Consider the following 23,288-nt stretch of genomic DNA (forward strand, 5'->3'; position numbering starts at 1 on the left):
GGAAAATATTTTGAGTAGATTTCCCCACCATGTTATAGTTTCGGGTGGAAATTTTAATTTGCCGGATATAGACTGGGAGACTCAAACGTTCATAACGGGTGGCAGGGACAAAGAATCCAGTGAAATTTTTTTAAGTGCTTTATCTGAAAACTATCTTGACCAGTTAAACAGAGAACCGACTCGTGGCGATAACATATTAGACCTTCTGGTGACAAACAGACCCGAACTATTTGAAACAGTTAACGCAGAACAGAGAATCAGCGATCATAAAGCGGCTACGGCATCGATGATTTCAGCCGTAAATAGAAATATTAAAAAAGGTAGGAAGATTTTTCTGTTTAGCAAAAGTGACAAAAAGCAGATTACAGAGTACCTGACGGTTCAACACAAAAGTTTTGTCTCAAGTACAGATAGTGTTCAAGATCAGTGGACAAAGTTCAAAACCATCGTACAATATGCGTTAGATGAGTATGTGCCAAGCAAGATCGTAAGAGATGGAAAAGAGCCACCGTGGTACAACAACCGAGTTAGAAAACTGCTGCAGAAGCAAAGGGAACTTCACAGCAAACATAAACATAGCCAAAGCCTTGCAGACAAACAAAAATTACGCGAAGCGAAATTTAGTGTGAGGAGGGCTATGCGAGAGGCGTTCAATGAATTCGAAAGTAAAGTTCTATGTACTGACTTGGCAGAAAATCCTAAGAAATTTTGGTCTTACGTCAAAGCAGTAGGTGGATCAAAACAAAATGTCCAGACACTCTGTGACCAAAATGGTACTGAAACAGAGGATGACAGACTAAAGGCCGAAATACTAAACGTCTTTTTCCAAAGCTGTTTCACAGAGGAAGACTGCACTGTAGTTCCTTCTCTAGATTGTCGTACAGATGACAAAATGGTAGATATAGAAATAGACGACAGAGGGATAGAGAAACAATTAAAATCGCTCAAAAGAGGAAAGGCCGCTGGACCTGATGGGATACCAGTTCGATTTTACACAGAGTACGCGAAGAAACTTGCCCCCCTTCTTGCAGCGGTGTACCGTAGGTCTCTAGAAGAGCATAGCGTTCCAAAGGATTGGAAAAGGGCACAGGTCATCCCCGTTTTCAAGAAGGGACGTCGAATAGATGTGCAGAACTATAGAACTATATCTCCAACGTCGATCAGTTGTAGAATTTTGGAACACTTATTATGTTTGAGTATAATGACTTTTCTGGAGACTAGAAATCTATTCTGTAGGAATCAGCATGGGTTTCGAAAAAGACGGTCATGTGAAACCCAGCTCGCGCTATTCCTCCACGAGACTCAGAGGGCCATAGACACGGGTTCACAGGTAGATGCCGTGTATCTTGACTTCCGCAAGGCGTTCGATACAGTTCCCCACAGTCGTTTAATGAACAAAGTAAGAGCATATGGACTATCAGAGCAATTGTGTGATTGGATTGAAGAGTTCCTAGATAACAGAACGCAGCATGTCATTCTCAATGGAGAGAAGTCTTCCGAAGTGAGAGTGATTTCAGGTGTGCCGCAGGGGAGTGTCATAGGACCGTTGCTATTCACAATATACATAAATGACCTTGTGGATGACATCGGAAGTTCACTGAGGCTTTTTGCAGATGAAGCTGTGGTGTATTGAGAGGTTGTAACAATGGAAAATTGTACTGAAATGCAGGAGGATCTGCAGCGAATTGACACATGGCGCAGGGAATGGCATTTGAATCTCAATGTAGACAAGTGTAATGTGCTGCGAATACACAGAAAGATAGATCCCTTACCATTTAGCTACAAAATAGCTGGTCAGCAACTGGAAGCAGTTAATTCCATAAATTATCTGGGAGTACGCATTAGGAGTGATTTAAAATGGAATTATCATGTAAAGTTGATCGTCGGTAAAGCAGATGCCAGACTGAGATTCACTGGAAGAATCCTAAGGAAATGCAATCCGAAAACAAAGGAAGTAGGTTACAGTACGCTTGTTCGCCCACTACTTGAATACTGCTCAGTGGTGTGGGATCCGTACCAGATAGGGTTGATAGAAGAGATAGAGAAGATCCAACGGAGAGCAGCACACTTCGTTACAGGATCATTTAGTAATCGCGAAAGCATTACGGAGATGATAGATAAACTCCAGTGGAAGACTCTGCAGGAGAGACGCTCAGTAGCTCGGTACGGGCTTTTGTCAAAGTTTTGAGAACATACCTTCACCGAAGAGTCAAGCAGTATATTGCTCCCTCCTACATATATCTCGCGAAGAGACCATGAGGATAAAATCAGAGAGATTAGAGCCCACACAGAAGCATACCGACAATCCTTCTTTCCACGAACAATACGAGACTAGAATAGAAGGGAGAACAAATAGAGGTACTCAGGGTACCCTCCGCCACACACCGTCAGGTGGCTTGCGGAGTATGGATGTAGATGTAGATACTTGACACAGTACCAGTAGCATACTTGACACAGTACTAGTAGTATACTTGACACAGCCACATCAATCAAATATCTAGGTGTAATGATGTAAAGTGATATGAAATGGGATGAGCATGTAAGGATGGTAGCAGAGAAGGCCAATGGTTTATTGGGAGCATATAGAGCACTAGTGGAACCCATTCTTGAGTAGTGCTCAACTCTTTAGGGTCCCCAACAGGAAGACATTGAAATAATTCAGAGGCGGGCTGCTAGATTTGTTACCAGCAGCTTTGAACAACTTGTGAGTATTACAGGGATGCTTCTTGAACTCAAATGGGAAGCTTAGGAGAAAAGAAAACTCTCTTTTTGTAGAAAACTAGTGAGAAAATTTAGAGACCCAGCATTTCAAGCTGACTGCAGAATGATTCTACTGCAGCCAACATACATTTCGTGTAAGGACCATGAAGATAAGATATAAGAAATTAGATATTTTGCAGTAAGTTGCTATGGAACCAAACTGCTGAGGTCATCAGTCCCTAGGCTTACAAACTACTTAACCTAACATAAACTAACTTACGCTAAGGACGACACACACACCCATGCCCGAGGGAGGACTTGAAACTCTGATAGGGGGAGCCACGCGAAACGTGGCAAGGCGCCCTAGACCGCGTGGCTACCCCATGCAGTGAGAAATTAGGGCTTGTATGGAGACGTACAGATAGTTATTTTTGTCTTGTTCTATTTATGAGTGGAACACGAAAGGAAATACCAGTAGTGGTACAAAGCACCCTCCAACATGCATTATACAGTGGCTTGTGGACTATCTATGTAGATGCAGATGAAATAATGAGGAGTGCCTCACTCAAACCAAGAAGAAACACACAACTGGTGGAGCCAATGGGGAGGTAAATTTAAAATTTCAAGCTTTTGAATTTTTTAGCACTTTAAATTATGTCAAATAAAAATATTATTAATAACATATTTATGTACAGAATTAATATGCTTGACCTTTGTATCAACATAAGCCATGTTAGGAATTATTTGCTAAAGAAAATGGCAGTATGTAGAAACAACCAACCAAAAAGATTCACAGTGAAGTATAGTGATGTAATGAATACTGAAGAACAATTTTTTGTCAATCCCTGGTGAGTTTTGGGAGAAAATAGACAGCAGTTAATTAGAAAAATGAAAACATTTATTCTCTACTGCATCAGCTGTGTTCAATATTTTTATATCTTTCCAAACACCCGTTCAAAAATAATTAGCTGATGATGTGCAGTCAACAGGTACAGTACCTGCTGGAGTCGATCTGTTGAGTACAGTGCAGAAAAGACACAGTGAAGTGAGTGATATCTGCTCACACAATGCACGCTTTGATGGCCAGTATTGGTGTCCTTGATGATTTTTGTTTTGCGATCTTAGGCAGCAGACTGATGATGTCACAAACTAACCTTTGCGTGGATATGTGTAACTACTTTGGCTTGCTGAGCTTGTTTAAGTTTGAATATGTTGTCTGATTCTTTACAGCTTCTGATTAAGTCTTCAGCATTGGAAGACGAAATGTTAGTTAAAGAAATATCCCTTTGACCACAGCCAAAAGCCTATGAAAGTAAAATCAGTAAACTGACTTTCAATAGCATCCCAGCACTGTGACCATCAAAGTTCCATTACATTGCTTTTGACTGCTTTTCTCATTATATAACTCTGCCATGTTAAATGTAAAATTACTGTTGGAACACTCATAACTAATCTTCTGGTACCATTCTGAATGTTTCCCTTTACTTCTGAGAGGTTGAGTGTTACTTTTCAGCATCAATATCTGGTTTGATGTACTCAGTGGTCGAATTGCTCTAAGTGGTAGAAACTGTGTTGTCAAATGGTGAAATGATTCCAAAATTATGAGAACATCTTTCATATCATATATAACCTTGAACAGTAAATTATACTACCCCTTGTAATACCCAACAGATCTGGCATAGAAGGGAGTGGAGGCAGGAGACCCACATACATATTCTGGTGAGAATAGAGTGATATATCAGTAGCTAAGACAGTGGCTTGTGGCAGTAGCTGAGACAGAGCCACCCCTCACAGACGGTAACATAAAAAGTGTTTCCCAAGCTGTCTTCCACTGTGCCCCTTGTCCTCAGCTGTGGGCAGTGTTTTGTGCACTGTCTTTAAGATAGAGTAAGGATGGCCTGTGAGAATTTAATGATACCCGATAGCCGTGGAACAGTACACATTTCCACTTTGTGAACAACTTCATAGTTATGACTGTGGGAGTGATATGGTATAGTAACAATCAAAATATCACAATGAGAGGAAGTCTGATTGCCAAATTATTCTCATGATATCAGGGGAAAGATTTTTATTTGAATCGTAAAATCAACTAAGGTCATGAGAGTTACAAGAAGCATTGTCATGACAGTATGATTTTGTACAGTACACTCATGGCATATAAAAGACACCATGAAAAAGTTAAAAGAGTAGCTGCAATATAACACAGTTGACCCGTATCACAGGCTGTGAATTTTGAACAGGTGCTCGATCACGTTGAAAGATCCAATTGCCATCCCCGAATTGCTCTTCAACAGTGGGAAGCAAGTAGGTGCTTAAAACATCTATGTAGGCTGTGCTGTGATAGTGCCACGCAAAACAACAAGGGGTGCAAGTCTCCTCCATGAAAAACACAGTCACACTGTAACACCACTGCCTCTGAATTTTACAGTTGCCACTACACACACTGGCAGATGACAATCACCAGGCATTCGCCATACCCACATCCTGCCATCGGATCGCCACATTGTGTACTGTGATTTGTCACTCCACACAACCTTTTTCCACTGTTCAATTGTTCAATGTTTACGCTCCTTACATCAGGCGATGTGTTGTTTGGCATTTACCGGTGTGATTTGTGGATTATGAGCAGCTGCTCAACCATGAAATCCAAGTTTTCTCACCTCCCGTCTAACTGGCCATAGTGGAATTCCTGCATGATGGTCTGGATAGATGTCTGTCTATTACACATTACGACCATCTTCAACTGTCAGCGGTCTCTGTCAGTCAACAGACGAGGTCGGCTTGTACGCTTTTGTGCTGTACGTGTCCCTTCATGTTTCCACTTCACTATCACATCAGAAACAGTGGACCTAGGGATGTTAGGAGTGTGGAAATCTCACGTACAGATGTATGACACACATGACACCTAATCACCTGACTGTGTTCTAAGTCCATGAGTTCTGTGGAGTGCATGATGCTCCTCTCTCACGATGTCTAATGACTATTGGTGTCGCTGATATGGAGCACCTGGCAGTAGATAGCAGCATAATGCACCTAATATGAAAAACGTATGTTTGGGGGAAAGGGGGGGGGGGGAGGTGTCCACATACTTTTGATCACATAGTGTATGTAAATGGTATTTTTATGATGGCACATTTGACATCCAGCTGGTACCTACAAACCACACTGCTGGGGTAGCAAACTGCAGGCTTTCCCTCACTACTAGCACCCCAGTTCCAACATCCACTATACAGTTCATTCACCTTGATCTCTACACACAATTATGTCAATGTTACTTTAATAAAACAAAAGGTCTAGATGTTTTCTGACAGTTAATACCATGTGACATAGAAATGGTCTATTTTAGCTGCTTGGTATCACTGATGTTATACTGACTTTTTACACTTTGTACTAAATGGAATTGTATTCCATTTAGTTGGTGTACAACAGCAACAACAAACTAAATGGAATATAATCAATCATGTACATGTCCTCCCCATGAACCATGGACCTTGCCGTTGGTGGGTAGGCTTGCGTGCCTCAGCAATACAGATGGCCGTACCGTAGGTGCAACCACAACGAAGGGGTATCTGTTGAGAGGCCAGACAAACATGTGGTTCCTGAAGAGGGGCAGCAGCCTTTTCAGTAGTTGCAGGGGCAACAGTCTGGATGATTGACTGATCTGGCCTTGTAACAATAACCAAAACGACATTGCTGTGCTGGTACTGCGAACAGCTGAAAGCAGCTGTAATTTTTCCCGAGGGCATGCAGCTTCACTGTATGGTTAAATGATGACGGCGTCCTCTTGGGTAAAATATTCCGGAGGTAAAATAGTCCCCCATTCGGATCTCCGGGCGGGGACTACTCATGAGGATGTCGTTATCAGGAGAAAGAAAACTGGCGTTCTACGGATCGGAGTGTGGAATGTCAGATCCCTTAATCGGGCAGGTAGGTTAGAAAATTTAAAAAGGGAAATGGATAGGTTAAAGTTGGACATAGTGGGAATTAGTCAAGTTCGGTGGCAGGAGGAACAAGACTTATGGTCAGGTGAATACAGGGTTATAAATACAAAATCAAATAGAGGTAATGGAGGAGTAAATTTAATAACGAATAAAAAAATAGGCATGCGGGTAAGCTACTACAAACAGCTTAGTGAACGCATTATTGTGGCCAAGATAGACATGAAGCCCACGCCTACTACAGTAGTACAAGTTTATATGCCAACTAGCTCTGCAGATGATGAAGAAATTGATGAAATGTATGATGAGATAAAAGAAATTATTCAGATAGCGAAGGGAGACGAAAATTTAATAGTCATGGATGACTGGAATTCGAGTGTAGGAAAAGGGAGAGAAGGAAACATAGTAGGTGAATATGGATTGGGGCTAAGAAATGAAAGAGGAAGCCGTCTGGTAGAATTTTGCACAGAGCATAACTTAATCATAGCTAACACTTGGTTCAAGAATCATAAAAGAAGGTTGTATACATGGAAGAATCCCGGAGATACTAAAAGGTATCAGATAGATTATATAATGGTAAGACAGAGATTTAGGAACCAGGTTTTAAATTGTAAGACATTTCCAGGGGCAGATGTGGACTCTGACCACAATCTATTGGTTATGAACTGCAGATTAAAATTGAAGAAACTGCAAAAAGGTGGGAATTTAAGGAAATGGGACCTGGATAAACTGAAAGAACCAGAGGTTGTACAGAGTTTCAGGGAGAGCATAAGGGAACAATTGACAGGAATGGGGGAAAGAAATAAAGTAGAAGAAGAATGGGTAGCCTTGAGGAATGAAATAGTGAAGGCAGCAGTGGATCAAGTAGGTAAAAAGACGAGGGCTAGTAGAAATCCTTGGTAACAGAAGAAATATTGAATTTAATTGATGAAAGGAGAAAATATAAAAATGCAGTAAATGAAGGAGGCAAAAAGGAATACAAACGTCTCAAAAATGAGATCGACAGGAAGTGCAAAATGGCTAAGCAGGGGTGGCTAGAGGACAAATGTAAGGATGTAGAGGCTTGTCTCACTAGGGGTAAGATAGATACTGCCTGCAGGAAAATTAAAGAGACTTTTGGAGAAAAGAGAACCACTTGTATGAATATCAAGAGCTCAGATGGAAACCCAGTTCTAAGCAAAGAAGGGAAAGCAGAAAGATGGAAGGAGTATATAGAGGGTCTATACAAGGGCGATGTACTTGAGGACAATATTATAAAAATGGAAGAAAATGTAGATGAAGATGAAATGGGAGATACGATACTGCATGAAGAGTTTGAAGGAGCACTGAAAGACCTGTGTCGAAACAAGGCCCCGGGAGTAGACAACATTCCATTAGAACTACTGATAGCCTTGGGAGAGCCAGTCCTGACAAAAGTCAACCGTCTGGTGAGCAAGATGTATGAGACAGGCGAAATACCCTCAGACTTAAAGAAGAATATAATAATTCCAATCCCAAAGAAAGCAGGTGTTGACAGATGTGAAAATTACCAAACAATCAGTTTAATAAGTCACAGCTGCAAAATACTAACGCGAATTCTTTACAGACAAATGGAAAAACTGGTGGAAGCCGACGTCGGGGAAGATCAGTTTGGATTCCGTAGAAATATTGGAACACGTGAGGCAATACTGACCTTACGATTTATCTTAGAAGAAAGATTAAGGAAAGGCATACCTACTTTTCTAGCATTTGTAGACTTAGAGAAAGCTTTTGTCAATGTTGACTGGAATACTCTCTTTCAAATTCTAAAGGTGGCAGGGGTAAAATACAGGGAGCGAAAGGCTATTTACAATTTCTACAGAAACCAGATGGCAGTTATAAGAGTCGAGGGACATGAAAGGGAAGCAGTGGTTGCGAAGGGAGTGAGACAGGGTTGTAGCCTCTCCCCAATGTTATTCAATCTATATATTGAGTAAGCAGTAAAGGAAACAAAAGAAAAATTCGGAGTAGGTATTAAAATCCATGGAAAAGAAATAAAAACTTTGAGGTTCGCCTATGACATTGTAATACTGTCAGAGACAGCAAAGGACTTGGAAGAGCAGTTGAACGGAATGGACAGTGTCTTGAAAGGAGGATATATGATGAACATCAACAAAAGCAAAATGAGGATAATGGAATGCAGTCGCATTAAGTCGAGTGATGCTGAGGGAATTAGATTAGGAAATGAAACGCTTAAAGTAGTAAAGGAGTTTTGCTATTTGGGGAGCAAAATAACTGATGATGGTCGAAGTAGAGAAGATATAAAATGTAGACTGGCAATGGCAAGGAAAGCGTTCTGAAGAAGAGAAATTTGTTAACATCGAGTATAGATTTAAGTGTCAGGAAGTCGTTTCTGAAAGTATTTGTATGGAGTGTAGCCATGTATGGAAGTGAAACATGGACGATAAATAGTTCAGACAGGAGGAGAATAGAAGCTTTCGAAATGTGGTGCTACATAAAAATGCTGAAGATTAGATGGGTACATCACATAACTAATGATGAGGTATTGAATAGAATTGGGGAGAAGAGGAGTTTGTGGCACAACTTGACGAGAAGAAGGGACCAGTTGGTAGGACATGTTCTGAGGTATCAAGGGATCACAAATTTAGCATTGGAGGGCAGCGTGGAGGGTAAAATTCATAGAGGGAGACCAAGAGATGAATACACTAAGCAGATTCAGAAGGATGTAGGTTGCAGTAGGTACTGGGAGATGAAGAAACTTGCACAGGATAGGGTAGCATGGAGATCTGCATCAAACGAGTCTCAGGACTGAAGACCACAACAACAACAATGTACATGTACGGAAACTGACAAACTGTATATGAATGTTTTACTTTATAATAATTAGCTACACTCCTTCTCAGCAGCAGTTATCAGAGCCACTACCCTAATTGATTTTTACAAACTGGAATACCTTGACTCAATACTTCGGTTGTTGAACTTTGAAGACTGGAAGAAGATGGTAGTGTCCACAGGAATGCCATGTCACTACCAGTCAGATCAGTAATACTATGAATACGGTTCTGACTCCACAACAGTACTGCTTTAATGTGGCTATCATCCAGCTGTAAGACCGTGTTTTCTAACCTGTGGAAAGAGCACATTATATCAATAGATGTAACTACCGAATGTCTTGGGAAAAATGGAAAATGTTGCAATAATTGAATAATGAACTCATATCATCAGCACTACATCATCTAGCAATGAAATGTGACTGCACTGATTACTTGTTTTCACTGAGCTTCACACACACACACACACACACACAATCAAATGCACAGATTTAAGGATATTAAATAGCTGTTTATGAACCTTTGGATCTAGTAGATGGACAGATGAAGGTGAGAGCAGAGGAAAGGATTTGAACAACTGGGAGTAGTAATACTTCACAGATTGAAATTAAATTCACATCCTGTGAATATGCTGTGTTATACATAGACCCACTAAGTGAGTCAACAGGTAATGTACCCTCTGCAGGACAAAAATTGGGTGCAATGCACGTTACTTATCAGTAACTACCCTTTTCCTCACAGCTTCACCCGTATTTTCTTTTTGACACATATATTAAACACATCTTCTCTCCTCCTCTATGTCCACCTCTTCCTCTCTCTCTGCCTGTCTCTCCACATCTGCCTCCCAACTCTATCTGGCTCTCCCCTCATCCCCACATTCTCTCTTCACATGTTCCTCCCCTCTGTTGCCCATTTCCTCCGCCCCCTCTCTCATCTCAACTTCCTTGCCCTCTCTCTTTCTATCTCCGCCTTCTCCTCTTTGTTAAGCACCTGCCTACTACCATCTACACATTCCACCAGCCTCATGTATCTCCCCCCTCCTCGCTTCTTTCTGTATGTTTCCTCCTCTCTCTTGTGCTGTTCATGCCCTCCTCTGTCCATCTCAACCTGCCTCCTGTCATGCTCACTGGCACATGTAGCCCCTGCAACACAGTTCAATAAAGCAAGCTGATACTAATCCCACAACACAGCTCTGATGCACAACAGGCTACACATCATGGGCCTGAAAATCATTTATTTGCCCCTGACGTACAGGATGCCATGCAAAGCAGGCCGATATTACCCCAACACTACATGCCTTTCATGCAAGGTACCCTACATGTCGGGGCCTAGAGAACTGTTTCTAGCAAGCTGAATTGGCAGGCTGATGTTCCCACACAACATGCCTGTCATGCAGGGCAACCTATATGGCAGGGGCACGGAGAAACATGTTTTTGCCTGTATCTCCACTCCATGTTGAGTAGCAGAAAGGGTCAACAAAAAGCCTGCAATGCAAGTAAGCTTTCCGTATAAAAGGCCTTCTTCTGAATTAGACAAAACACACACACACACTCTCTCTCTCTCTCTCTCTCTCTCTCTCTCTCTCTCTCTCTCTCTCTTAACTCATACACAAATGACAATTGTTTCTGGATGCATTGATGGAATAAAAGGTGGCATTGTGTTCGGGTGGAAACAGGACAGGAAAGGGGATGAGGGGGAGGGGGGGGGGGGGGGTGAACGTTGAGGTCAGGAAGGTTACAAGAACGTAGGATATATTGCAGAGGAAGTTCCCATCTGCACAACACAGAAATGCTGATGTTGGTAGAAAGGACACAGATGGCAGAGGCTGTGAAGCAGTCATTGGAATGAAGAATGTTGTGCTGGACAGCATGCACAGCAACTGACTGGTCCAGCTGTTTCTTGGCCACAGTTTGTCAGTGGCCATTCAGGTGGGCAGACAGCTTGTTGGTTGTCATGCCCACATAAAACACTGCACAGTGGTTGCAGCTTAGCTTATAGATCACATGACTGGTTTCACAAGTAGCCTTGCTTTTGGTGGCATAGGTGACACTTACGAGCGGACTGGAGCAGGTGGTCATGGGAGGAAGTATGGGACAGGTCATGCATGCAGGTCTATTACAGGAATATAAGCCATGTTGCAAAGAGTTGTGAGCAGGGGCCGAGTAGGAATGGACAAGAATATAGAGTGGGTTCAGTAGGTGGTGGAATACCACTGTGGAAGAGGTGGGAAGGATAGTGGATAGGACATTTACCACTTCAGGGCATGACAAAAGGTAGTCGAAATCCTGGCAGAGAATGTGATTCAGTTGCTCCATCTTGAGTGGTACTGAGTAACAAGGGGTTCCTCTGTGGCATGACAAGCAGTCACTCAAAATGCACTAAGAGTCTCACTGACGCCTTCAGAGACCGTAATTACCCTCTCAACCTTATACATAAACAGATCTCCTGTGCATTATCTTTCCAGTCACCCACCTCCACCCACAGTCCCATTGTCTGCCCACAGAGCAGTTCCCTCGTGACTAAATACCACCCAGGACTGGAGCAACTTAATCACCTTCTCCGACAGGGTTTCAACTACCTCTCATCACATCCTGAAATGAAGACTGTTCTATCCTCTATCCGTCCCACTCCTCCTATTGTGGTATTCTGCCTCCCACCAAATATACACAATATCCTCTTCCATCCCCACTCAACCCTTGCTCCCAACTCCTTGCCTTCCCTTTATATCCCTTTAATAGATCTAGAAGCAACCACCTACTCCAGTCAGCTTACAAGTGTCACCTATCCCATCAAAGACAAGGCTACCTGTGAAACCAGTCATGTGACCTACACACTTAGCTGCAACCACTATGCTGCATTCTACATGGGCATGACAACCAATTAGCTGTCTGTCTGTAGGAATGACCACTGACAAACTGTGGCCCAGAAACAGCTGGACCACCCAGTTGCTGAGCATGCTACCCAACACAAAGTTCTTCACTTCAATGACTGTGTCACAGACTGTGGCATCTGAATCCTTCTTACCAACACCAGCTTTTTTGAATTGCACAGGAGAGTACTCTACCTGCAATATATCCTATGTTGCCGTACACCACCTGGACTCAACCTTCTTTAATCACTGTCCTTCACCCACCTATCCCCTTCCCTGGTCCCACTTCTGCACTACTTAGCCTTCTATTCCACCAATGTACCCACAGTCTTTTTATTTCAGTCCTTATCTGCCCCGCGCTTCCTCTATCCAATCTTCCAATTGCACCTAGCTCTATAGCTCTATCCTCTCCCCACATCATCCCTGTATGCTCTGCTGAAAAGCACTTTACTGTCCCCCACCTCTATCCTGTTATCACTCCCCCTCCCCACCCCAGCCTCCTCCTTACCCCCACCATTCAGGTTACTTCTCCCATCATTCTCTGCTGATTGCATGGCCTCAGCAACCAGACAGTGGTCATGTGTGTGTGTGTGTGTGTGTGTGTGTGTGTGTGTGTGTGCGCGCGCGCGCGCACACGCGTTGTCTAATCCATAAGAAGGCCATTTGGTAGAAAGCTTGTTTAACAGTCTTTGTGTTGTGCCTGTCTGTGCCTGAACATGTACACCATATGGTGAGTAGCAGTTTATCCTTTTTATAATATTGTCATTATTCCAACCTAAATTTTCCATACATAAAGGTTGAAATTAATGCTATGTTATCACACCCTCTGAGTGCAACAGATAATCTGCCCTCTGCAGGATGAATACTGGATGTTATGAATTCCATTCCAATACTGTATACTTTATTTTCCATTCAAGCAGATATTTCTGTTATGCTGAGGCTCTTGGGAGGCAAACCTTCTGTATACTACTGAGCACAGTGAAATCTTACTGTCACACATTCGGCAGCTATCATCTGAGAAAGTAAGTCTCTGATTTTTATACGCTTTGGCAATATATTGATATTTTTGCTGTTGTTAAAATATAAACCTTTAAAAATGAAACTTTCTAGTATTTATTATCTTGAATATGGACTGAACAGTATTCTGTGGCTGGCACTGAACTGCAATCATTGCTGTTAAATGTGAATGCTATCTCAATATCTGTTAAAGGATCAATAAATTTAATTTAATATTTCAAGAAAAGAATAAAGTTTTATATTTTAAGATTTTACTAAACAAAAGTATAAAAGTCAGATGAACAAGATGATTATCCATTACAAAGCTACCATGGTTTAACATCTTTTCCACTGCAAGCTCATAAAAATGCAAACGATTTGTTAAAACTAAATTGGAATACACAGATTAACTATACCACCAATGCTCTTTGGTGAAGATAGTCTTTAAATGCAAAGGAGCTGAAGTTTGGTGCCTGAAGATCTTATATACCTAAATCTCAGTATGAAACAAGACACTTTGATGAACATTTTGATACAGTGTGGGAGATCTTAACACTGATTCAAAAGAAGACATGAGGAAGGGAGGGAGGGAGACGTGCAGATTACGCTATGCTTGCTTCATTTATATCTCTGCAACTTGACTGAAAACAAAGGTAACAGTAGTGGGAATAAAAATGTGGAGTATGACTGTTGCTAGACACAGCTAAAATACAGCATATGTTATCAGCATCTCTTACCCCATCAAAGTGAGGGCAACACGCAAAAGCAGCCAAATGATCTAAAAACATACCTGCAACCTCTGAGCCACATTCTATGTGGGCATGACTACTAATAACCTGTTTGTCCGCATGAGTGGTCACCACCAAACTGTTATCAAGAAACAGCTGGACATGCTTGCTAGGCATGCTGACCAACAAATTATGCTTCACAGCCTGTGCCATCTCTACTCTTCCCACCATCAGCAGCTTTTTTGAACTGTGCAGGTGGGAGCTTTCCCTGCAACATGTCCTCCATTGCTGTAACCCCCTGGTCTCAATCTTTGCTAATCCATCCTTCAGCTGCCTATTGCCATCCCTGCTACCTCTTCTTTACCACCTAAGGCTTCCTGCCAATGCACATACATAGTCTTTCGCCTTCTCTACTTTTTTCTCTCTTCCTGTTTCATCCCCCATCCCCCCTCCGGCCAATTGTGCTGCCATATCTAGCCGCCCTATACTGTCTTTATGTCCTTACACACTACCACAGGCGGCACTAGCATCTTCCCCAACCCCTACCATATCCCCCCCCTCCCCTCCCCAAGTCTCTCCTGTATTATAGCTACCTATCACAGGTAAATTGCTGATAACCTCAGATGCAATTGCTGTTGGGTCTTAGCACTCGGAGACAACAGTGGCCATGTACACGTAAGTTTTGTGTTTGTGTGTGTGTGTGTGTGTGTGTGTGTGTGTACACGTGCACATGAATTTTCCACTTCTAGCTACAAGTGCGCATTATTTTTCCACTTCTAGCAAAGAACATAGTCCGAAAGGTGAACATTTCTACTTGTCGTGGACTTCCTCTTTATTTCATTCAAACTTTGCAAAGGTTCTCCCACAGTGCTGTGGTACTAGCACCTCAAAAAGCATAAAATGATGTGCAATTATGCCTTGCTGCTGAGAATAAACAACAGTGACAGAAACAACAACAGCAACAACAACAACAAAACTGAGACTGCGGTTGAGCCAAACTCCCCACGCACAATTCTTTCAGAAAGGAAAAGAGAGAACTTCACAACAATTTGAAGCATTGAGTTGATTGATGAGATATGCTGGGATGGCACAATTGATAGGTCATTGCCCATACAGGCAAGAATCCAAGTTTGGGTTGCAATTTGATGTAGAATTTTCACTTGTCACATACAACCAATATGATGTGTAGGGGAGACAGAAGCAACACCCCCACACCAGATAATACTGAAATCTTCATTTTCCCAGTAGAATAGCACATTAGACAGTAGGAGACAGCGCTGCTGCATAACTGACAGTGCTAGAAATAGGGTGCAGAAGTGTCAAATTCTATCAATTACAGTCTTGTTGTGGTGTTAAAACTTGATTTTTATTTCACTTTGAAGTTACTTTTTGTTTATGCTTAAAGTGAGGTAGACATTTTAACACTCTTTTAAATGTATTGACTATAATATCTGTAGATAGTGTGTTTTCTAGTGCATCTTTTAGCATGAGTTTTTAACTTTTCTAGCATTAAAATGGCCATTAAAATCTGGTATCCCTCATGTTGTCTGAATGGGGTAACACTGACAGACAAGTATGGGGGCAATGCCCATGGGATGTCAACAATTCCCCATGCTCTAAATTCAAGGAAAAAGGGTGTTTATGCTTGAGTAATGCATTATATCAAATATCAGATGGTGAAGACGTGGAAAAGAAAATAAGACACAGCTAAATGGACTGTAGAAAACCTAAAAGAAGCAAAAGCATTAAGTTTAATGAAGTCAGTGAGTTCACTGAAATCATATTGAACAAGCTGAGCATACCAATAATTACACTTTAGGATCGAGTAAAATCAAATTCAGGTAAGAAACCTTCCTCAAGATGATTTGTTTTTACTCCTGAAGAGGAACAAGAATTAGTCAACCATGCAACCACATTGGTACAGTTAATCTACAGCATTACCCTGGTTGAGTTGTGACTAACTGCATATGACTTGGCCAAAAATTTAGGCTTTGGGCACAATTTCAATAAACTACCAACATTGTTGGAAAAGACTGGATTTTTTTTTTTTTTTTGTTTTAATAAGAGAATTCCTAAGATAAGCTTAAGAAAACCATCAGCAACAAGTATCAATAGAGTTCTAGGTTTCAATATAACTGAAGCTGATTTTTTTTCCCAACTTAGGCATTGTTTTTGAAAAATACCTTTTTCATTCAGTAAGGATTCACAACATGAATGAAACTTCAAAAAATGTTTATGTAGCTCCAAGGACATTCAGCATTTTACGATTTTTCTGTTACCGCTATGTGAATAGCATTCCTGGATCATACAAGGTACAATAAATTTTTCCATGGACACGACAGATCCCAATACAAAACTAAAAGTCTCTTAAATGCACCAGTATTCCCCCAATCTCCCCTACTTCACAGAGAGTAAGAGAATTCATGCTCATATGTGATATACATTTAAACGTAGGTTACTATGTCGATTAGGGGGGCCATAAGAGAAGTTCACATAACAGAAAAGATTGTTAAGAACTGCATTATGTAGTACACAGCTGTATCAGTATATTTTATTAGAGATGATAACTGTTATTCCAATTACATAAATGCATAGCTGAGATCTGTTTTGGATCCGATGAAGGTCTTATAGTAGACTGAAATCAATCGTCTCTAATATAATACAGGGCGAGTCAAAATTATGTGAACAGTCTTAATCTTGTTTCATTTTCTATTCCCAGTTGTTAGTATCCATGGCTGACAGACTCATTCTGGAGCAGAGAAGAGTGGTTGAAAGCTAAACGGAAGTTGTCCAGTCAGTGACAGAACTACTTTGAAGGTTTGCAGAATAATTTCCTGATAGATGGCTACCATTTTGTTTAACGATTTATTGCATTTACCAGAAGTCTGTAGGAACTGGATCTGTAGCAGACAATTGTAACAGAAATGCAGCATGATCTAGACCTAGCAGAAGAGAAGTACGCATTGCTATAGTGCAGAAGGCCAAACTACAGAGTCCAGCAACATTGACGAGACGCTACTGTCTGGAATCAGGGATTCCATAGAGGACAATGAACTGAATTCTATCAAAGGACCTTGGCATGCGGCCATATCACCTACGAATTGTTCAAGGTATGACAGCTCAGCAGAGACAGGAATGCATAGAATGTGGTGAGATTCTAGCAGAAATGTCACAGATGCAACTGGGCATTGTTAGGTAAATGATTTTCAGTGAAGAAGCTCCTTTCATACCAGCGGTCATGTTAATCATCATAACACAATTTTCTGGGGTACTGGAAATCCACGTATCACTCAAGAGAATGAACATGTGTCCCCAAAGGTAAATGTGTGGCGTGCCGTGACTGTTACTGGTGGTCTCGGTCCATTTTTCTTTACAACCCCAACAGTAAATGCACGTGATTACTTGCAATGCTGAAAGAGTTTGGCATTGACAACATGCCCATACAACTCAAGGGTATTTCCAACATGATGGTGCACCATCCCATTTTGCTTATTCCCTTTGTGCTCACCTTGATCAAACGTTCCCAAACCATAGGATTGGTCACAATGGACCATTGTTATGGCCTCTCCAATCTCTGGATCTCACACTGATTGAGTTCTAGCTATGGGGAATGATAAAGCAGTGCATGTTTAGTACAAAAGTGACAGACCTTGAAGAACTCTAGGACACAATAAAAGTGTGATATCCAACATTTCCCCAAAAATGTGTGTTCTGGCACTAAACTGTAATGTTGAACGTTGGTTTGGGTGCATTAGTTGTGCTGGTGGTCAGGTTGAGACTCCAGATAACGAAAACTATGAGTAAATGCTTTCTCTCAAATAGTGTTCAGACAATTTTGACTCACCCAGCATACTGATACAACTGCGTACTGCATAATGCAGTTATTTAAGTTCATTAAAGTCATGCAACACTACCTCCATAAAATATTTCAGAAAATATGGTTTTACAAAGGAGAAAAACTTCACTACAATGAACCTAGCAACAACTCTGTAAACAGCATTCAAAGATAAAGAATATTTTGATACTAATTCTACTTCCTCTTTACATCTTTCCTGGAAAAATTGAATTCAATGAGACAAAGAAAATTATCTTGTATATAAAATCATTAAAATAATTACTTTCTCTTCATTTATTTCATTGACAAGACAAAAAATGCATCTCGTGTTGTTATTCAACAGGACACAGAGTTCCAATGTGGATACAGATACTAAGTCAATTTAAATGTTGAATAAAAAGCATGTAGTACACTCAATAAACTTTTCGAGTTCATAAAAAAGAATCTAAACGTATAATCCATAAAGACATTTAAGCACCAAAGAAGCACTAACCTGTCTTTAAATGTGTCTGAGATGATATCTTTCACTTTCTCAATCAATACTTTGGTCTCGTCTTCATTTCTAAGTTTGCGTTGCAGTTCTAGTTTGTTAAACTCTTCCAGTCTTTCTGGCACCAAGCGACAAGAATTGGGATTAATTCGAGTTGTGGAGAACTACAGGAAATATAGTTAGAATGTAATAACTAATTCATTTAAAGGAAACAATGAGTTCTATTTACTTTTGATTATAATTCTATGAGCAGCTTTTTTACCATGTCAAATACTTCTGCTCTACTTATAAAATATGATTTAGCTGATCTCTCTCTCTCTCACTCTCTCTCACTCACACACACACACACACACACACATGACAAACACCTTAATATCATTAATTTTTCTCTCTAATAATTTGAGAAGTAAGTCACATTTCACAGAACTTCGAAGCTGTATCAGATTCATCTCATTGTTTGCAGATCAGAACGAAGGATGATTAGGTTTTCATGTTCAAATGGTGACAAGGTCATTAAGAGATAAAGCACAAGCTCAGATTAGACAAAAACAGGGAAAGAGACTACTTATGCCATCCCCTAAGGAGCAATACTGTGTTTTTACCACTATAGGGAAACTTTGGACACCTAAATCTGGGTGGTTGGATTTGGATTTGACTTACACTTTTTTCCTAATGTAAGACCTATGTATTAATAACTGTGGGATCTCATTTCTGAGGCCAAAAGGAGATAATTCACAGTCAAACAGTTGGCTTCTCTAAGTTCAGCTAACTGTCAATAATTCCAGCCACACTTCATCCCACCAACACATGATTCCGCACTTCCAACAGCAAGGCGATAGGTCATTTGGATGTCACACTGACACATGGGATTTCCAGTGCATGATCCCTTAGCTGCTACATCAATTAATTTGTTTCCCTGATTTTCCATATGTCCTGGTAGACAGCAGAATGATGCTTTCTTTCTCAGCCTTCACATGTGGAGAATGGTGAACCTGATAGTCTGTACTTGTTTTACTGCTGAAATATATACTGTATAAACTGAGAGACATGCAAGGGGTGAGCATAGAGAATTGCTTTCAAAGTCACGCGAACCCTTGAATTAAAAGAGCATTTGCAAATAGATCTAGATGACAGGCTTAGGGAAAACCACAGAGCAACCAAGAGAGCCTCTACTTAGACACATCTGTGAATACCAAAACAAAGATGTGGTGCCCATTTAACATATCATAAAATATTGAGTTACATCCAAGTGCAACAATACTTGTTCTCTTGTACCTCCATAATGCTAAGATTTGGAGTGCAAGAATACTACTTTGTGTGAAGAGGGTAGTATTTTGGGTATGACACTTTGTCAATTACGGGCACAATGACAGGTAGTTGAAGCCCTAATGACGAACGTGGTTAAGTTTTTCAGGACTAGGTTTATTGGTATCCAGGATGAGATGGCACTGGAAATCTGTTTCTGGACTAACTTACAGGATAGTGTCTGTCTCTGAAGGCTTCAGTAAGGCAATAGGCATATCCAGCTAACTTTTCCTTTCCTGTCAGCACACCTCTCCTCCTCTTACTTTTCCCCCCACATTCTCCTTTCCCTTCTTCACCCACTTTTGCTTCTGATGTTACTCTTAATGAGAACCATCTGCCCCACTTCTACCATGCCTCCCATTATTTCCCCCAACCCCATTTTGCATCGTATGTGCTACACCCTCCCAGTTGCCACATCTCTTTCCACCTTTCCCCACTCCACCACCACTCTCCTGTCAATCTGAAGAAACACAATGACACAGTCAGTACCTCCACAGCCATAGTTGTGTATGTTTAGAAGTCTGTGTAGAAATCTGAAAGCTAGTTAAGCTTAGTGCTGTTACATGTGGCTTTGTAACACTTATCAAACCACCTGGTTCATTTTCCTCACCTTTGCTTATTACTTGTCTGTATACCAAACAAGAACCATTATCTCTTTGTTAAGAATTCAGAAAATACACTAATGTAGTATATAAATTCATGTGGATAGGTATCACTCTTTCAAACAAAAATCAAAAAGATAATAACATTCCAACCATTAAATCTTCTCTAAAATAGGACCTCTTTGAGTGCATCATTATTAGTATGTGCTAGTTTTACTCTGGTAAACTCAGAAAAACGCATCTTCCATGATGAAAATAGCTATTTTGTACACACAAAAATTAATTATACTTGTTCTTCCATTAGTTACCCTGGGAGTTGTAATGATTTCATAAATTATCACTTATTACTCTGAGCAATAATGTGGTTTTCTTTGTTTGTGTTTCATCTCTCTCTCTCTCTCTCTCTCTCTCTCTCTCTCTCTCTCTCTGACACTGCTTAATTGTACCCTAAAATAAAGGAAAAGCAATGTTACAATGTCCTGATTTGTTTTTGCAGCCAGGATACAGATTTGAATGCTTATCTGCCTTCTATCATTTCTCACTTTTGTTCAAGATGACCAACAAAAGTTTTATCCAGCCACAAAGTTCAAAGAAGTCCTTCTACACCATGAACAGCATGATGGAACTATCTCATTATTCAAAAAAGTAGTTTATAATCTACTTTTGTGAAAAGAATGGCTGTATTTTGCCATTTTTCTACTCTTACATGAAATAAAGACATTCAAACTATGTCAAAATCCAAATGGATAGCAAAATAGATTTCAACTGACAAATAGCAGTGCTATAAATTGCAATCCATTATAAATATGGACTACTTTGCCTTTAAAAAAAAAGTTCCAAATGATTTTTTCCAGATATTTCGTTGTTCTGTTTCTTTTTTTTTTTTTTTTTTTTTTTGCATTTCTATTATATTTACATGTATATCATCACAGTCATTAAACATCTATTGCTGGATAACAGCCTCCTATATTCATTCATTATGGTCTTCAGTTACATGCAGCCATATTGAACCTGCATATTTTGTAATGTCATCTTCCATTCAATCATCACCTCTGTTATTTCTTATCTTTTGAAATCTAGCAAAGAACAATCCTGGTCAATTTATAAGTTCACCTTCAGTACCTCCCAATGACCTTCACTTAATTTCCATTACAATTATGCTATGTACTTCACTCTAGTCTGTTTCCTAATCTATTTCTTTGTGTTATATCTCTTCAAGTACTTCCTAACTGCATATCACCATTGCACACTGAGCAATCCGCAGTTAGAAACCCCAATAACTCTCCTATGCCAACCTTTTAATGGGTCATATAGAAGAAGCTTTCCTGAAGCTGCTCTGAACTCATGGTGAAGAAGAATACCTTGACATCCTTTGACAATGTAACTCCTTTTCCAAACTCAAAAGAGCTGCTACACTAATGAATCCTTCAACACCAACATTAGCAACCTTTCCGCAACTATCCCACAGACTTGATTTGCAAACAGATCTATTCAGACAGTACCCTCCTCCTACCCAAATGACTAATACAGCTCCCACTTCCATTTACTCAGACATATCCTCTTGTTACTCAATAACACACAGACCTTTATTGCCTTAACACTTTTCTCTGCCAAGGCTTTCATTAGCTCAAGTCGAGTGCTGAAATGAGATCATCTCTCCCAAAGACCCTCCCCCCTATACCCACAGCTGCTTTCAGTTGTCTCCTGACTTCCACAACATCCTAGTCAAACCACATGACATTCCTGAACCCTTACCCTATCCCAAGGAACCGATGCTTGAAATTGTACCCATTTTGAAACGTGCCCTTTTCCACCATCACCTACTCCAACCCCACCACTAGTAAATCATACAACATCAACAGCAAAGAAATTATGAAACAACACATATTGTTTATCAACAAACTTTTGGACAATCCCTAGCTTTCATATAGGAAAGACCACCAACAATCTAGCTGAGAGCACGAATGGACATAGAAGAACTGTCTGCCATGGGGACACCAAATATCATGGTGCTGGACATGTTCTATGGCAGGCATGGGCGATCTTTGGTGATCCGTAGGCCTGAATCACATACTTACTGAAGCTGTGGGCCACCTCATCACATGAAGTGACAGCAGGGCTCCTAGCACATAAAGTCAGAACTATAGCATCCTTGATGTCCATATTTATGGGATAATGTTCCAACACATCAACAAATTATACCTCAAAACACATGTTTTTGAGGGTTCATTCATTTTATGTTCACTCCATCTTCAAATGTTTGCATTTATTTGCGTGTCTTAAACATTTTTTTCTTTACTTATAACGTTTTACAGCATCTGTCTTTAAAGACTTCCACTGCAAAATTCCGCAATGCCATTAGTAAAGAATGTATGTTCTCAACACATCAGTAAATGTGAAGATCTAAAAATGGGAAGTTAGGCATCTTGAAACATCACAATTCATTATAAATTACCTACAATTTCACCAGCTGCAGTGCTCCAAGGCATCTACAATGGAGAAGAATTACTTAGTAACACTAATACTGTTGTGACTTGCCGATCATTCAAAGCGGCGCCGCGCAATTACGCGTGTCCTCTACGTGCGGCGCTGTCTGCCAGCCATGCAGCAGCTGCGCCACCTAAGCGGCCAGCCGAGCAGCGGCCGCTAGACTGGGACTCAGTGCTCATTCGAATGCTAACGTGTACACATGTCTTGCTTGTCAACTTACTCTGTGACTTATATGTGTTGTATCGTTCTGAAATATATGTGTTAAACTTGGCATTATAACAAATGGCGATGAGGTAGTGGATCTTTCCTTTTCACCGTTGACCCACAGGTTTCCATGGCTACTGTCGAGCAACTATTGCAAAATCTCTTTGAACAGCAAACGCTTCTAACAGCAGCGATTCGCGATTTCGTCGCGGCGTCAAATGCGGGGCGTTTCTCGTCGTTGGCTATACCCCCTTTTCCTCCTTACGACGAGACGGCGGAAGACTGGTCTGATTATGAAAAACGTCTTCGACAGCACTTCTT

General features: G+C 40.7%; 2 protein-coding genes across 13 annotated transcripts in view; one reads left to right on the forward strand and one right to left on the reverse strand.

Annotated features, from left to right (window-relative positions):
• LOC126235854 (cryptochrome-1-like) overlaps positions 1-23,288 on the forward strand; it is a 460,492-nt gene that overhangs the window by 290,157 nt on the left and 147,047 nt on the right. The gene's annotated exons all lie outside the window — the stretch shown is intronic.
• The window catches only part of LOC126235855 (probable glutamate--tRNA ligase, mitochondrial), a 353,293-nt gene that overhangs the window by 28,494 nt on the left and 301,511 nt on the right, over positions 1-23,288 (reverse strand). For 4 of the 7 annotated variants that reach the window (XM_049944731.1, XM_049944726.1, XM_049944729.1 and 1 more), the window contains exons 6-7: positions 18,370-18,530; positions 9,571-9,743 (exon numbers count right to left, since the gene is read on the reverse strand). The exons of 2 other annotated variants lie outside the window; for them this stretch is intronic. In XM_049944731.1, coding sequence (XP_049800688.1) covers positions 9,571-9,743; positions 18,370-18,530 — 334 coding nt within the window. The remainder of the gene's footprint in view (positions 1-9,570; positions 9,744-18,369; positions 18,531-23,288) is intronic. One more of the 7 variants, XM_049944733.1, reaches the window with a different exon arrangement.

This window comes from Schistocerca nitens, chromosome 2 (assembly GCF_023898315.1).
Source record: "Schistocerca nitens isolate TAMUIC-IGC-003100 chromosome 2, iqSchNite1.1, whole genome shotgun sequence".
NCBI lineage: Eukaryota > Metazoa > Arthropoda > Insecta > Orthoptera > Acrididae > Schistocerca > Schistocerca nitens.